The 18,221-nt window shown below is 48.5% G+C and overlaps 1 protein-coding gene across 1 annotated transcript in view; it reads right to left on the reverse strand.

The window, feature by feature from the left end:
- Csmd1 (CUB and Sushi multiple domains 1) overlaps positions 1-18,221 on the reverse strand; it is a 1,673,782-nt gene that overhangs the window by 362,303 nt on the left and 1,293,258 nt on the right. Inside the window, exon 12 of the mRNA XM_047550875.1 lies at positions 2,317-2,429. Coding sequence (XP_047406831.1) covers positions 2,317-2,429 — 113 coding nt within the window. The remainder of the gene's footprint in view (positions 1-2,316; positions 2,430-18,221) is intronic.

An 18,221-nucleotide genomic window follows, 5' to 3' on the forward strand; every position in this document is an offset into this window, starting at 1 on the left:
CTGCCCTGCCTGGGGACGCTGGGACCCACAGCACGCTGTGGACGGGCTTCCCTGCTGGAGTGACGGGCCCAGGACGGGACCTGCAGGGCAGGGGCGGCCCCGCCCACTCCGCGGGGACCTGCGCTTGCTGTGAGCACAGCGGTTCAGAGAGCACGCATCTTGTGTGTGGAGGGGTCTCCCAGCTAAGAAGCACGCCAAGGCCAACGGGAGCAGCCCGGGTGGAGCCTTGCTCTGTGCGCCGTGGGCGGTCCCTGTAGAAGCCCTCCTTGTCACAGTCGCGCTGTGAAGCCGGTGTCATCCCCACCAGGCTCCAGCGCCTCCTTTAGAAAAGTGAGATCAGACACATAAAGTTTGGGGAACTGGCCCGAGGTGCCTGGCTGAGGGTGAGGGTGGAGTCAGGGTGGCCTGGCCTGGGCCCGTGCCCCTAACACCCCGCGCAACCCAGAGCAGGGAGAAATCAGTGGTAGGCGAACACGCGCACTTTCTGGTAACAACTCATGAACAGCGAGCGGCCTTTATGCAATGACTTAGGTGCTGCAGGGTCGCCGCAGCGAGTGACGTGCTCTTGATCCCCAGGCCTTAGCTGAACGTGGCCCTCTGGAAACACTGATTGCTACCGTGTCTTCTGACGTGCCTCCCAGGGTTTTAAGCCCCTGAACTTACGCTGTCCCCCTTGCTTGCTTATTGCTTTCCCTTTAGAGCATTGTTCTGTGGAAAGACAACACAGGTACCACCGATGGCAGCCCCGAGGCCCGGTGGTCACCCGTGTCTGTGCATCTCCAGCTGGCGATTACTGGACTAGTGACACTGTTCACAGAGCACTGATCAGAGTGATCACACCCAACATGTCCTGGTCAGCAAGTGGACACGTGGCACGTGGAAGAATACTTCTAACTTTAATTGAAAATACTTGCAGCCCTAGTAGTCAGTGACCCGTGACCTGGACAAGAGGAGCGTCTCTGTCCTCAGACCCCTGGGCCCTTGGCGCGTGTGTCCTGGCGGTGAGGGAGTGACTCCTGCGACCGTCCGTCTGGAGGCGCGGGAGCCCACTGTGCTTCCAGATTCACCTCAGGCAGGAGCAAGTGCGGGTCAGCGCTGAAGGTCAGCCTCAACTGTGCTCTCTTCTGTGGTCACGGAAGTTCAACAGGTCAGGTCTCAACTCCCGCATGTCAGGAAGCAGCCAGCCAGCGGCTCTGCGTTCTAGTCCTAATGCTGGAGTAGGATGCGAATGTGCTGTACGCACCAAGGCCTCCAGCAGGAGGGATTGACTCCACACCCTACATGGGAGCTCAGGTAGGGGCCTCTCTGCACCACAGGGCATTTGCACAGCCTTACCTGGGGAGAGTGCACCATCATGAGCTCATGCTGGCCAACTCCTGACACAAATCCTTTGGGGATTTGAGGTGATTTTCATCACCTGCCTCATTTGCCTCATACGTGACAAATTCTCACTACCTTTTTTTGTCTCTTGAAACTACTCTTACAGCGTACACTTGGAAAACAGGAGCTTACTGTCAACAAATTCACAAAGAAAAAAATGAATAAAATAAAATTGTGATCCTCCAGATTAACCACACTACTTTTACTCATGCGTACATGCACTTCTACCATGACAAATGTCTCAAGAAGCTCAATAATTAACGAAGGATCTAATAAGATACTGTAAAGAATGCTTCAAAGGCAAATCCAAAGAACATATGTGTATAGACAGAAATACGGAAGTGAATACACGACTCCATTCGAAGGTAGTCACCGTCCCAGGGCGATAATCCGTCCCAGTCCTCCACAAGAAAGTCACTTGCATTCACCGGCAGTAAACCCTCTGCTTAGCTACCAGTTTTCTACAACATGCAGATTACTTAAAATAGCCATCGGTAATGAAAAGGACAGAACTTTCATTTCAAATAATTGGGGTGGCTCACAAATATTTAAAACTATAAATCATATCAGGATCGTTTTACTGTTCTTTTTACCTGTGTTTTCATTTTGAAATTTTCCACAATAAGAAGAAAGGCTTTGAAGACGGCACTCAAGGTGCTGCTGCCGGGAGACCCCAGGTGGACGCGGGCCAGGTCTGTTCTATACTTAGTCTGATGTTTTGTTTTAACATAATAATGCTTCATGTCTCGGAAAGTCAAACTTTTGAAATTTAAAATTCTCCTTCCAGACAGGGACGATAATCAGGACCAAGAGAAGTTGCAGATACGCGGCCCCGACTCTAAATGCCCTTCTGCGTTAGTTCCTCTCTAACACAGCGGATGGCCTCTGACCTCGGCTGCATCCCAGGTTTGAGAGCCGAGGGTGTTTCAGTCCTACCTTGGTAAACAGCTTTGAATCCCGGTGAGCCGATGCTGTCATCAGACTGCAGGTGTAGCCACATCTGGTTGCTCATGCTCACGATGAGGTCAGGAACACTGGATCCCGTGAGCCTGCACACAAAGGGAAGTCAAAACCTTCGTCAAAGGCAACTTTACCAAAGTCCACAGGACTTTCACCTTGAAGGAGGGTCTTGCTGCTTATGCAACTGAACCAGAGAGAAATAGACAGCAAGACCCTCCCTTGAAGAATCTATGACCACTCACGAGTTACACAATTCTGAAGCATCGAAGTCACTGATATCTCACAGTTATTACTCCATCACTGCAGATATAGATCTTTTATGTTAAAAATCAACGTAGTCGGACAGATCATCTCATTCACCTGCAGCTGAGGGCTTACCCCAGAGGCAGGGTTAGACAGCTAAACCTGGGACAATCTCAGGGAGAATGGGACCACTGGCTATGACAAAAGACCCCCGCGGTGGGACACGTGCAGGTTCATTCACAATGACTGGATTGCCTAGACTAGAATCATCATGTACCTTTATAAAATCCCTTTTACAACTCATCATGGGTAGTCACATGTTAAGAAAACATTGCACAGAGGAGTGTGCTCAGCAGAAGCGGACTCGGCAGCACTGCCAAGCTTCCCTTTGCACGTGAACGTCAGCTCAGGCCGCATGGCAGCTTCAACGTGAAATCCAGTGTACATCAGCAAAGCAGCCACAGAGGGCTGCGGTCAGCCAGTGAAGAGAAACACTAAATCCACTGACTGAACCCAATGTGCTGACAGAGAAGCCTGTCTAACCAGAAAAAGTGCAAGAAAGAAATCAATTCAACCAAAACAAATGTCCCTAATCAAATAGGAAGCTTTGCTTCTGGCAAAGTCGTTTGGGGAATATGAACACATGATTTAGCCCATCAATCATATCATCCGTCTATCAACCCAGCGTTCTCGTTGGCGGCACAGAATACCTGGTTCTTGAGAGCAAGATGAACAGCAGTCATTACTGAGAAGTAATGCGTGTGGCGTTACCACAAGCCCGAGAGCAGGTGTCCCAGTGACTGACATGCAGTCCGCGAGCAAGCACGGTTTTTTGAAGAGGTGTTTTTGTTGGCAAGATTGCTCTTTCTGCATGGATGAGTTGTTTTTTCCTTGTCTGATTTGAAGAGAGATTTGTTTTCCTCTTCATGCACACATTTTATTGAAGTGTAACAAACGAAAATGTGCATGGATCATAAAAGCCTTGCTCCGTGGCTCTTGGCAAAGTGAACCACCACACAGATCAGCAGAGAATCCCCAGCACCCAGAGGCCTCCTCCATCTGCCCCCTCGTCCTATCCTGCTAATGCCACCTGGTTTCCTCTGTTCTTATCGCTTTCTATGAATGAGGTCACGCTCTGTATGGCGTTTTGCTCGACACCCGCTTCGTGAAACATTCGTGCTCTTGTTTGGAGCTGTACTTCACTGCAGTTTCTCTGTGGAATTCACACTGTGTGTGTATGAGAGTGGAGACTGGGGTTGAGGACTGAGGAATTCACACTGTGTGTGTATGAGAGTGGAGACTGGGGTTGAGGACTGAGGAATTCACACTGTGTGTGTATGAGAGTGGAGACTGGGGTTGAGGACTGAGGAATTCACACTGTGTGTATGAGAGTGGAGACTGGGATTGAGGACTGTGGAATTCACACTGTGTGTGTATGAGAGTGGAGACTGGGGTTGAGGACTGAGGAATTTACACTGTGTGTGTATGAGAGGGGAGACTGGGGTTGAGGACTGTAGAATTCACACTGTGTGTATGAGAGTGGAGACTGGGGTTGAGGACTGAGGAATTCACACTGTGTGTATGAGAGGGGAGACTGGGGTTGAGGACTGAGGAATTCACACTGTGTGTATGAGAGGGGAGACTGGGGTTGAGGACTGTGGAATTCACACTGTGTGTATGAGAGGGGAGACTGAGATTGAGGACTGTGGAATTCACACTGTGTGTATGAGAGGGGAGACTGGGGTTGAGGACTGAGGAATTCACACTGTGTGTGTATGAGAGTGGAGACTGAGATTGAGGACTGTGGAATTCACACTGTGTGTATGAGAGGGGAGACTGGGGTTGAGGACTGTGGAATTCACACTGTGTGTATGAGAGGGGAGACTGGGGTTGAGGACTGAGGAATTCACACTGTGTGTATGAGAGTGGAGACTGAGATTGAGGACTGTGGAATTCACACTGTGTGTATGAGAGTGGAGACTGGGGTTGAGGACTATGGAATTCACACTGTGTGTGTATGAGAGTGGAGACTGGGATTGAGGACTGTGGAATTCACACTGTGTGTATGAGAGGGGAGACTGGGGTTGAGGACTGAGGAATTCACACTGTGTGTATGAGAGGGGAGACTGGGGTTGAGGACTGAGGAATTCACACTGTGTGTATGAGAGTGGAGACTGAGATTGAGGACTGTGGAATTCACACTGTGTGTGTATGAGAGTGGAGACTGGGGTTGAGGACTGAGGAATTCACACTGTGTGTATGAGAGTGGAGACTGGGGTTGAGGACTGTGGAATTCACACTGTGTGTATGAGAGGGGAGACTGGGGTTGAGGACTGAGGAATTCACACTGTGTGTATGAGAGGGGAGACTGGGGTTGAGGACTGAGGAATTCACACTGTGTGTGTATGAGAGTGGAGACTGAGATTGAGGACTGTGGAATTCACACTGTGTGTATGAGAGGGGAGACTGGGGTTGAGGACTGTGGAATTCACACTGTGTGTGTATGAGAGTGGAGACTGGGATTGAGGACTGTGGAATTCACACTGTGTGTATGAGAGGGGAGACTGGGGTTGAGGACTGTGCAATTTACACTGTGTGTATGAGAGTGGAGACTGGGATTGAGGACTGTGGAATTCACACTGTGTGTATGAGAGTGGAGACCTGGGTTGAGGACTGAGGAATTCACACTGTGTGTATGAGAGGGGAGACTGGGGTTGAGGACTGAGGAATTTACACTGTGTGTGTATGAGAGGGGAGACTGGGGTTGAGGACTGAGGAATTCACACTGTGTGTATGAGAGGGGAGACTGGGGTTGAGGACTGTGGAATTCACACTGTGTGTATGAGAGGGGAGACTGGGGTTGAGGACTGAGGAATTTACACTGTGTGTGTATGAGAGGGGAGACTGGGGTTGAGGACTGAGGAATTCACACTGTGTGTATGAGAAGGGAGACTGGGGTTGAGGACTGAGGAATTCACACTGTGTGTGTATGAGAGTGGAGACTGAGATTGAGGACTGTGGAATTCACACTGTGTGTATGAGAGGGGAGACTGGGGTTGAGGACTGTAGAATTCACACTGTGTGTGAGAGTGGAGACTGGGGTTGAGGACTGAGGAATTCACACTGTGTGTATGAGAGGGGAGACTGGGGTTGAGGACTGAGGAATTCACACTGTGTGTATGAGAGTGGAGACTGGGGTTGAGGACTGTGGAATTCACACTGTGTGTATGAGAGTGGAGACTGGGGTTGAGGACTGAGGAATTCACACTGTGTGTATGAGAGGGGAGACTGGGGTTGAAGACTGTGGAATTCACACTGTGTGTATGAGAGGGGAGACTGGGGTTGAGGACTATGGAATTCACACTGTGTGTATGAGAGGGGAGACTGGGGTTGAGGACTGTGGAATTCACACTGTGTGTATGAGAGGGGAGACTGGGGTTGAGGACTGTGGAATTCACACTGTGTGTGTATGAGAGGGAAGACTGGGGTTGACGATTGTGGAATTCACACTGTGTGTGTATGAGAGGGGAGACTGGGGTTGATGATCAGGCTGTGCTTCTCAAGCCGTTTTCCAGGCAGTTGTGAGTACCTATGAAGCAGTCAGAAACAGGCTTCCCCTTAGCTTCCCCCAGTTCTAACATCTGGCAAAACCATAATGTAATATCACAACCAGGTTATTGACTCTGAAGCAGTGTGGCTGTTCGGTTCACAGCTCCTGTTTCCCGTGTGTGTGTGTGTGTGTGTGTGTGTGTGTGTGTGTGTGCAGCTCCGTGAACTTACATCTTTCTTGTAGACTGGGGAAATTCAGCTCCAGCAAGGCAGAATTCCCTCCAGAGGTGCCACGTTGACTTCCTCCTACCACCCGCCCCTAGCACCTCTGTCCCTCACCCCAGCATCGTGCTCTGTATCTCTGTCAGTTTCACTTAAACAGATTATGTAAGTGAAATCCTCGTGTTTAACCTTTGGGATCGACTCCATTCGGTTATCTTAATTACCCGGAGCTCAGTCCAAGTGTTGGCTTGTCAGATGGCTCACTTCTTTGCAGCGATGGGTAGGACCTCACGGAGTGGACACAACCAGCTCAGCCACTCCTCTGCTCACTGGGCTGGTGGCAGTTTACCACATGATGTGCAAATCTGCTTTGAATGTCCATGTGCAGATTTTTCTAGAACATGCACCTTCATTTCTCTGAGATAAGCACCCAGGAATGTGATTGCTGGGCCACGTGATCACACGTTTAGTTTGTAAATAAAGCGCCGACCTTGTTCTGCGGACTGGATGTACAGTTCTGCATTGCCATCAGCGAGGTGGGGCGACACAGGTCCTGTGTCTTCCACAGAATTCAGAGCTTCAGTGGCGTGTCTTCTAGCCGCCCTGAGTGCAGGTGGTGCTAGAATCTGCACTGAGCGGATTTCTAGCACACTGAGGATCCGTGCGTGTGCTCACTCGACACGCGCGCCCTCTTCCATGGAAGGTCTGTGCCTGTCTGTGGCCTCTTTGTGATCGGACTGCTTTCCTCCCCTCCCTCCCTCCCTCCAGCACCCAGAGCTCTGTTGCAGAGCGCAGCGCAGACACTTGTCTTTTCTCAGACACACAGGTTGCAAATATCTTCTCAGGGTCTGTAGCTCAGCTCCAAGTTCCTATGCCCTTTAATAGGGAAAATTTTAGATTTTGACAAGGCTCATGGCACCAATTTTACCTTCTATGGATTGTGGTTTTGGTGTCAAAGTTGAGAACAATTTGCCTAAACCGAGATTCCCCACAAGTCTTGTATGTCTGTCTCTAAAGCTCTCATAGTTTCACCTGTTAGACTCAAGTCCTTGATTCCCTCTGACCTAGTCTTTCTGAAATCCCTGACTGAGCAGGTCTGGGCTTTCACCTGGGGCCGCCCTCCGCCCTCCGTCCCGGCTCACTCCCCATTCAGTACATCTTGGATCTCTTTCACTACCATTTTTGTGATTTTTCAGCACAGACATATTTTTAAATTTAAACCAAAAAGTATTTAATTTGCTTTGTAGCAATCATGTTTCTGTGTTTTATTTTTTGTTTTCGTTTTTTTTAGTTTCTGCATGTTTGTAATTACTACATTAAATGTGACTTTTTAAATCAGGTTTATCAATTTTATCAGTTGGAAAGGAATCAAATTTATCTTATTGAGTTTCTCTACTTTATCTCATTGACTAAGTTTTATGTTAATTACTCGCTCTTTTTAACACCACTAGGCTGTAGTGTGCTCTTGTTTCCTTAACTGCATGGATCGGTAGCTTAAATCATTGATGTACATCTATTTTCTTATGTATACAATAATGACTTTCATTTAAGAAAATCTTTTACCAGTAGTATTTTCAATATCATTCAGTTCTAAACAGTATCTAATTTCAAGAATGGCTTATTTATCACTCTATTTTGAAACATTTTAGCATTTTCTAATAACAATTCCAAAATTATTCTGGCTATTTATACTTTGGTGAGAGAAATTCTCTGCCACGCTTTAAACTTGTAATATTGTTTAAAAGGAGCATGGCCATTTGGAATACAGTGCATGTCACTGGGTCCCACCAGCAGCGGAGTGGACTGCGTTCCGTAGAGACGGCAGCTGAGTGGTCTGCCCATCAGGTTTGCATCCAGGCTGCTCTACACGCCACGACGGCTGCGTCCCCGTGGGGCTGTGGGAGAACACCCACTCAGGACGGCACCTTCTGCTTGCAGCCTGGCCCGTTTCCATGACGGGTTGTGAGAGCACGTCATCGCCAAGGCCATGGTCTCGCCCTGCCCTTGTGGCTGCCCGCGTGCTGTCACCCAGCAAAACAGGTCCGCCCCGTCCAGTCCTGCGGCGACACAGGGTGCGACTCCTCCTCTGTGTCCGTCCCCACAGGGAGCGTTCTCTGCAGGCTCCTGTTTGTCCCTGCAGCAATGACACGTATGCTTCGCCTCTGGTTCACACAGTGACCACCGCTTGCCTCGCGGATTGGTGGGTGGCACTTCTGTTACCCTCAACCTCCAGTGTCCTCCCTTTCTCAGCACTCCCAGGTGTCCATGCCTTGGCCTCTACTTCCTCCCTCCACTTGGAGAAGCTCCTCTCAGCCTCGCTTGGTCTTTTGAAAACAACGTTCCTCATCTATGCAGTTTACGGAGCTTCTCTGCTGTTCTTCATCAGCACCATTAGAGTGAGCTAGACCGAGTTCTGCTCCCAGGAAGCTGACTGCTGTGTGGATTCTGGGGGCAGGACTGGAGGTTCTGAGGCCACCTCCTCACCTGTGACTTTTACCCCCTTCTCTCTTTTTCCTCCAGAACTCAGGGACCTTTTCTGCATAGACTCTCCTTCCATTTCTCTTTGTGTCTTGGTTCAAATATTTTCTCCTAATCTATATTCTATTTCAAACCATGTATGTTGAGTTTTTATTTCAATATTTTTCATTTTCTTTAATTTTTAAAGACTGCATTTTGATTCATTGTACACAAATGGGGTACAACTTTTCATTTCTATGGTCATATACAGTGTAGATTCACACCATTCATGTAATCATACATGTACATAGGGTAATACTGCCTGTTTCATTCTACTATCTTTCCATCCCCCACCCCCTCCCACCCCATTTTCCTCAATCCAAAGTTACTTCATTCTTCTCTTCCCTCCATCACCCACCCTCATTATATATCATCATCCACTTATCAGAGAAAACATTTGGCCTTTGGTGTTTTGAACTTGGCTTAGGTCACATAGCACGATATTTTCCAACTTCATTCATTTACCAGCAAATGTCATAATTTTATTCTTTTTTGTGGCTGAGTAACATTCCATTGCGTATATATACCACAGTTCCTTTATCCATTCATCAGTTGAAGGGCATCTAAGTTGGTTCCACAATCTAGCTATTGTGAATTGAGCTGCTATGAACATTGATGTGGCTGCATCACCATACTATACTGATTTTAAGTCCTTTGGGTATAAATCGAGGAGTGTGATAGCTGGGTCAAATGGTGGGTTCATTCCAAGTTTTCTGAGGAAACTCCATACTGCTTTCCCAGAGTGGCTGCACCAATTTGCAACTCCACCAGCAATGTATGAGTGTGTCTTTTTCCCCACATCCATGCCAACACCTATTATTGCTTGTGTTCTTGATAATAGCGGTTCTAATCAGAGTTAGATGAAATCTTAGGGTGTTTTAATTTGCATTTCTCTAATTACTAGGGATGATGAGCACTTTTTCATATATTTGCTGATCACCTGTATATCTTCTTCTGTGAAGTGTCTGCCCATTCCTTATCCCATTTATTGATTAGATTCTTTGATTTTTGGTGTAAAGCTTTTAAGTTCTTTATAAATTTTGGAGATTAGGGCTCTGTCTGAGGTGTGTATGGAAAATATTTTCTCCCACTCTGTAGGCTCTCTTTTCACATTATTGATTCTTTCCTTTGCTGATAAAAAGCTTTTTAGTTTGAATTCATTCCATTTATTGATTCTTACTTTTATTTCTTGTACTATGGGGGTCTTGTTAAGGAAGTCTGGTCATAAGTCAATGTGATGGAGATTCAGGCCTACTTTTTCTTCTATTTGGTGAAGGGTCTCAGGTCTAATTCCTAGATACGTGATCCATTTTGAGTTGAGTTCTGTGCAGGGTGAGAGATAGGGGTTTAATTTCATTTTAGTGCATATGGATTTCCAGTTTTGCCAGCACCATTTGTTGAAGAGGCTATCTTTTCTCCATTGTAAGTTTTTGGTACCTTTGTCTAGTATGAGATAACTGTACTTTTGTAGGTATGTCTCCATGTCCTCTATCCTGTACCATTGATCTACCTGTCTATTCTGGTGCCAGTACCATGCCGGTTTTGTTACTATTGCTCTATAGTAAAGTATAAGGTCTGGTATTGTGATACCTCCTGCATCACTCTTCCTGCCCAGGATTGCTTTGACTATTCTTTTGTTCTTCCAGATGAATTTCATGATTGCTTTCTCTATTTCTATGAGAAATGGCATTGGGATTTTAATTGGAATTGTATTAAATCTGTATAGCACCTTTGGAAGTATGGCCATTTTGATAATATTCTGCCTATACAAGAACATGGGAGATCTTTCCATCTTCTAAGGTTTTCTTCAACTTCTTTCTTTAATGTTCTGTAGTTTTCATTATAGAGATCTTTCACCTCTTTTGTTAGATTGATTCCCAAGTATTATATTTTTTTGAGACTATTGTGAACAGAGTGGTTTTCCTCATTTCTCTTCCAGATGTTTCATTGCTTATGTATAAAAATGCTTTAGATTTATGCATGCTGATTTTATATCCTGCTATTTTGCTGAATTCATTTATCATGTCTAGAAGTTTTCTGGTGGAGTTTTTTGGATCCTCTAAATAGAGAATCATGTCATCAGCAAATAGTGACAACTTGAGTTCCTCTTTTCCTATTTGTATCCCTTTAATTTCTTTAGTCTTTCTAATTGCTCTGGCTAGTATTTCAAGGATGATGTTGAATAGAAATGGTGAAAGAGGGCATCCCCATCTTGTTCCAGTTTTTAAAGGAAATGCTTTCAGTTTTTCTCCATTAAGAATGATGTTGGCTGTGGGCTTAGCATAAATAGCCTTTACAATGTCCCTATTTTTTCTAGTGTTTTGAGCATGAAGGGGTGTTGTATTTTGTCCAACCCTTTCTTTACATCAATTGAAATAATCAAATGATTCTTAACCTTAAGACTATTGATGTGATGAATTAAATTTATTGATTTCCAGATGTTGAACCAACCTTGCATCCCTGGGATGAATTCCACTTGATCGTGGTGCACTATCTTCTTAATATGTTTTTGCATGTGATTTGCCAGGATTTTGTTAAGGATTTTTGCATCTATATCCATCAGAGATATCAGTCTAAAATTTTCTTTCCTTGATGTGCCTTTTCCTGGTTTGGGTATGAGGGTGATATTAGCTTCATAGAATGAGTTCGGTAGGGTACCCTCCTTTTCTATTTCCTGGAATACTTTGAGAAGTATTGGAATGAGTTCTTCTTTGAAGGTCTTGTAGAACTTGGCTGAGAATCCATCTGGTCCTGGGCTTTTCTTGGTTGGTAGGCTTTTGATGGCTTCTTCTATTTCATTGCTTAATATTGATCTGTTTAGATTGTGTACGTCTTCCTGATTCAGTTTGGGAGGATCACATATCTCTAGAAATTTGTCCATATCTTCAATATTTTCTATTTTGTTGGAATATAGATTTTCAAAGTAGCTTCTCATGATGTCATGTATTTCAATGGTGTCTGTCGTGATTTCCTTTTTCAACACGAATTTTAGTAATTTGAGTTTTCTCTCCTTCCCTTTGTTAGTGTGGCTAAAAGGTTGTCTATTTTGTTTACCTTTTCAAAGAACCAACCTTTCGTTTGGTCAATATTTTCAATTGTTTCTCTTGTTCCAATTTCATGATTTCGGCTCTGATTTTAACTACTTCCTGTCTTCTACTGCTTTTGGTGTTGTCCTGTTCTTTTTCCTAGGGCTTTATTTTTCAATTTTTGAATTTGTTTGACTGATGTTATAGATTCAAGGATCTTGCAGAAATTCTTGGTTATTTTACTTATTTTTCAAACGTAATAGTCATCGCACATTATTGAACTTCCTGTTTTACTCAGAATCTGGTTCTTTTCCCCATCATCTGTTTTCAGAGGGGTCACTGGAACAGTTTCTGGATGATGCCGTGATTTCTGGCTGCCAGGCTTTGCGTCAGTCCTTGTGTGGCTGGGGACAGTGTCCTCCTTCAAAGAGCCTGGGGTGTCCTCTGGCAGTCAGAGGCCACAAGGCCACCTGGTCCGTGGGATGATCCGAGCTGCTTCAGGCCAGTGGTGTCCAGCACGTACCTCAGGTCACGACACCGTGCACGGGTTTCGACATGTACAAGCGGACCTCCCTGAACAGTCGGGTCAGTACCCGGGGTCTCATCTCCCCAGCACCATGGCCATTCAAAAGCCCTGCTAAACCTGTTCACCGTTTCAGTGACTCTGATGCTTGGTCTCTTTGGTTCCAAATCCATGTAAGGGAGAGGGCTGGCTTTCCCCTCCTCTGCCAGGAGCTGGTCAGCACCTGCCTCGACCTTCCCACTGCCCTCCCCATGGTGCCGTCAGACCCGCTGGCCCCGAGGTCTGTGGTTCCAGTCGGTGCGGCAGCCTGAGGCTCTCCACCACCCTCTGCTCCTTCACGGTCCACCGGCTTTCAGTCATCCTTCCCCACGGGAGGCCGAGTCTCCCAGGAACACTTCTTCCAAAATGACGGAAGTCCTTGACTCTTCAACCCCCTGACCTCGCACCCATCCCACTTCATACCCTGAAGGCAGTGGCCCAAGCTGGCTCCTTGCTTTCCTTCACAATAAAGAACTTGGGCGCGAACCCTGGCCTCTGACCGCATGCCATGCCTCAAGTTGCTTACGCCCAGGGAAGCCCACTCTCAAACTGGGCCCTGGGCTGCTGGGCTCACTGCACCGCTACCCAGCCAGGACACCTGCTGATGCTCCCGGCCACTGCCTCACCCGCACCCACAGGTCTCTGCCCCCTCTCTCGGACACCAGCTTGAGGTCAACCCGACGACCACGCTCTATCTTCCCACACACGTGCAGGAGAAGGCCGAGGAAGAATCCCCTGGTTCTGTGAGTGTCTACTTGCAGCCTCTGGGTTCTCGGAGTTGCTCAGAACCACACCGTTTTCCTGGCTTCCGTGAGCACCTGTCCCATCCCCATCTCCTGGTGCCCAAGCCCTCTCTGTTTTCTCAGGCCCCTCTCCAGCCTGTCGTCCTTGCTCTGTGCAGGTGACTTCCTTCAGAAGTGCGTGAGGAAGTGTTTAACGGAACCAGACGTGGACGCCTGGGTCTGCGAGTCACCTGACCTGCTGGTGCCCTGGCCGTCAGCTGGGAAGTGAGCCTGGAGGGCCGACCTGCCCCTTCAAGACCCCCGAGCCCTCTCCTTCCCTTCAATTCCACCTCTAGGTCTCGTCCTGCTGGCCGCAGTGACGTCTTCCTGTAACCAGCCCTGTGGCTCTTCCTCCTGGACATTTGATTTAATTTTAAGCTGCTAACACTTAGTTCTCACGGAGAAGGTTCCCAGCCACTGGGGAGCCCTGCGCGGCCTCGCTGACCGCTGGAGGTATTCCTCCGAGTGCTGCGTCTGAACTGCGAGCAGCAGCTCTGCACTTACTTCAGCTCCATCTTATTCTGTGAATTAACATGAAATTGAATGAGCTAGTGCATTGCCCTGCTACCCACAAAGTTCATGCATATTATCCCTTTTACAATTTATTTGAAGCCTCCTATTTATTTGACTGCTATATACATGGAAATATTTGTATCATACATTATAACTACTCTTTAAATTTATTAGTTGAAAGCTAGTGTTTTAAAAATATACAAAATTAAAATATTTTATAATGTATATTTTAATTTAAAATTATTTTATAATCATTTAAAACCAAATTTGTCCTTTTATTTCCTCTTTGAGGTTTCTAGAATTCGTTTAATTTGCTAGCAACCGCAGACGACTTGTTTAAAACAAAGAAGTGAATAATGCCGCTACCTTGCAGCTGCTTATCTGTTTGAAACAGGAGTTTTACAATAACTTGTAACTAAAAAACACAACAGATGCTAGTTTGATACAATACTTTAACATATATCATAACACATAATTTAGAATTTTTTTCCTAACAGCTCCATTTTCTCCAAAATTGACACCATAAAACAGGATGTTTTGATCTACACTTAAAAAATAGTATCCCAGTGGAACCCTGAGTAATTTGGTCCGTGCGTTGGAGAAGTCGATGCCTTGCTGGGGGAGGAGAGGGGCTTCCCTGCAGCACCGCCAGGGGCCCGGCAGCCCCAGACTCTCCACCATGCTCCATCACTCTCTGCACCCTTGAGCCTGCGGCTGGGCACCCTGGAGTCCTGACGCAGTGCTCGGTCCTGCTGGACAGCTGAGCGCCTTCAAGGACCAGGAGGGTCCTCGCGGGGCAGGTCTCATCTTCCCAGGGGCAGGAGGCCTCCTCTTGGAGGTCACTGTGGACCCTGCACACTGCAGTCCAGGTGGCCTCACATGGGCATCCACTGCAGCACAGCCTCTGTCCAGACTCGCTCCTGCCGGCTGTGTCTGGGAATCTGTCTGGGACTTTCTGTCCCCACCCTCGGCATAGAATGTAACACGCGTACGACTGATGAATGATTACACGGAACATAAGTCACCGCACTCCACATTCATTAACTATGCGATAATAATCTGGCCTGGGTCTCAGTGCAGGCAGCGTACTGAGGACCCGGTATTTGGGTTCTGTTGTAGCTCTGTCATTAACTCACCCTCTGACCTGAGTTCATTACTTCTTGTTTCCTCATCTGTGAAACAAGAGAACGACATCAACTATCGAGGAGGAATCCTCACGTCCAAACCGCCAATCCTTCCCGTGGATGGCAGAGAAGGTGGCGCCGGCTGCTTTGCTGTGTCAGTGCTGAGTCAGTGGCAGTTACGAGGATACCCAGTGTAGACGTGAGCCCTGATGCACGCAGGACTCTGCTCCTTCTCACCGCCAGGGCTCTTGCTGGCAGACGGCGTGTGGCCTGGGCCAGGGTTCCTGAAAGCGAGGCGGCACTTCAGGCTGCAGCGACCCTGAGGCGTGCAGGACAGCAGTCTCCATTCTCAACAGGCCCTCCCGCTGCCCTTGCGAGAAGGCTCAACAGCGCTGTCCTCGTCCGCTGGGAGTGCACTGGCTAGAGAGTCGTGGCTGGACCAGATCACTTTCTCTCACTCCACACACCCCTCAAAGATGCCGCTGGTTGGTGGCTATCCTGATGGCTGTTCTTGGCAGAGCCAAGCAGAATTCCTTCTTCCAATACCACATGTGTTCGCCCATCTCCCTGCTGAAGGGACTGATGTTGTTCTTAAGTTCTGTATAAATACTGAGGCTGAAATACTTAGTGTTAAACTTTACCTGAAATTTTATTTCTCTAGGGTAAATACCGAGGGATGAGATGGCTGGTTCATATGATTAATGCATATTCACCTTCACATGAAACCACCTGCTGCCTTTCCAGCCTGTCTATCACTGCGCATCCCCACGAGCAGTCTCAACAGTGACAGGTGGCTACTTCCATTGGTGTGACGTTACCAAGAAGTCAAAGCTGTAGTGATGGAGATGGACTGGAAGCCGGGCCTGGTGTGGGAGGGGGTGACTGCGGAGGCAGACCGCAGTTTTCTGGGGTACACAACTACTCTATATCCCCATTTGGGTGGCGTTACGAGTCAGTGCTGGTAGTAATATTTATCAATCTTTACACACAATGGTACTGTTTTATTGTGTGGTAGTTTACAAAAGAAAAAAAATTCCTAAAACCTCAAGGAAAAAAATCTGAGCATGTCACCAAACTGTCCAGACATAAAACTGATGCAATATGTCACTTGCAGGAAATTGCATCTGCTTTCTACTGGCCAGATACTCAAAATGAAAGTTGTCACCTGACCTTTAATACACTCATTTTAACTGGGCAGTGGAGAGGCACCTGCCACCCCTGAGACAGAAGCCTGGGCTGCGCTGCAGCGTATGCAGCTCCGGGTTCGTGTGTTTTGTGACTCCCGCTCACAGTACTGAACTGTGTGCCTCAGTGGCCACCTGCCCTGACCTTATCACACAGGAGGTCGAAGCTGGGTGACTCACACACGCCAAGTCACTCTGGCTGCCACCAGCATGGCCGCGACATCAGGCCAGCTTCGGTCTCAGTGCCCTGACTCAAGCGCCATCTCACCCGCAGATGGCAGACTGTGTGCAGAGCAGGGATTGGCCCTCGCCAGGTGTGCAGGAAGGATGTGAGTCACCAACCGTGCGCTGACCCTACTGTAAATCCACTAACCAGTATCAGAATCATCCAGTGCTCATACATGGAGCTGTATAAACCATATGTGGTCCAAATCTGTTAACCTAACAGCTCAACGTGGAAAACAGAAGAGAGGCCCAAACGGAAGTCATTCCTCAGCTCTGCTGAGGCAGCCCCGACGAGGAAGGTAGGTGGACCCCTCATCCTCCGGACGCCAAGGCTCTTTCACTAACACTTAAGCTCTGGAAACCGCACAAGAGGCCACCGGAAGCCACTCTGCACGTGGCCAGGAAGAAGGCAAGTGGTGGGAGAGCCAGAACCAGAAGAATAGCAGGATGCGTTGACTTCTGGGCTTTCCAAAACAGAAGGCCACTGGCCCCCATGCTTCCCATACCTGACCAGGCAGCAGAAGCCCCTCCCCATGCACCTGCTGCCCAGGGACACAGACTGACCAAAATCAAGCAGGAGAAACATCGCCTGTCCTGGGGACCTGAGGCCCCCTGGGGACCCCCTCTCCACTGTGAAGAAAGTCAGGGAGACACTCTGCTGGTCAGGCTGATGCTCCCTCCCCATCCCAGGAGGCAGGCACAGGAGCAGGACTGGGGAGCAGTGCGGGGCGCTCCCGCTCCTCTCCACGGCCACGGACCTCTCGCACTCCACTGATCGTCTACACTCAGCCTGGGGACTTTCCACATTGCTCAGCACAAGAGCACCGTGAACCCTCGGGCAGTGGACTCCCTGGACCTCAGCACAGAAGCCCCGAGCCCAGAGCCGAGCCGCAACTAGATGAGCCTGTCCAGGTGGCGGGTTTAAACAGTGCTCAGCATGTTCTAGCACGATGGAAAAGGCACCAGGACACACGCTTCAAAACAAGAGGAGCGCCAAACTCAAATGAGGAAGGAGATGCTAGCAGCAAAGCAAGTGAGTCCGAGGATGGAGTCAGGAGACCAGGACTTATCGCGGCGGTCTTCAAAACACTCCAGTGACCATCACCAAGTCCTCTCCAGACAAATGGAAAAGAAAAAAAGGAAATCTCACCGAAGAAAGAAAAGTCACCTTTAAAAAGGAATTATGGAAATTAAAATATGTGATGACAGAAATCAAAATCAACGTTGCTGGAAGGGCCCGATGCAGGGTGAAGGAGCAGGGAGGGAGGTCACTACCAGTCCTCTGCCCTGGATGGAGGAGGAGGTCGCTACCACTCCCCTGCCCTGGACAGTGGACAGAAGCGGGTCACAGGAAGAGAAGCAAGCAAGCCAAGCCACGCCCCTGGGGCCGGCCGGGCTCCTAGGGTCCAGGCAGGGGTTGGGAGACCTTCTGAAGGGGACAGAACAAGCACAGAGGCCCAAGGACCATGTGGACATGCAGGACATGTGACGTTGGAGACTACAGGAGAAAACATCTCGACAGCTCCAGGAAGAACAAACCATGCCAGGGGCAGCCGTGAGGGCCTCCAGGCAGAAGTGAAGCCCCCAACAAGCGCTGTGCTCACCGAGCCCATCCTCCCGGACCAGGGACACCAGATAGTCTGTCCCCGCAGAGCCCATCCTCCCAGACCAGGGACACCAGATAGAGTCTGTCCCCGCAGATGAGGGAAGCAGCAGACTACCCTCCTGATCTCAGAAAGCCCTCGGCAGGGGAGGGTGGAGAAGGAAGCCTGGCCTGGCGGCAGTGGAGAGCGCAGTGGGGAGCGCAGGGGGGAGCGCAGGGGGGAGCAGGAGCCACACGCGACACTGCTTCCCACCCTCAGCTCCTGCATCCCTCAGCAACAGAAGCAAGTGCCACAGCAACTTCCGGCACTGAGCCAGAACCGTGAAGAGCC

Source organism: Sciurus carolinensis, chromosome 4, assembly GCF_902686445.1.
Source record: "Sciurus carolinensis chromosome 4, mSciCar1.2, whole genome shotgun sequence".
In the NCBI taxonomy this organism is placed as follows: Eukaryota; Metazoa; Chordata; class Mammalia; order Rodentia; family Sciuridae; genus Sciurus; species Sciurus carolinensis.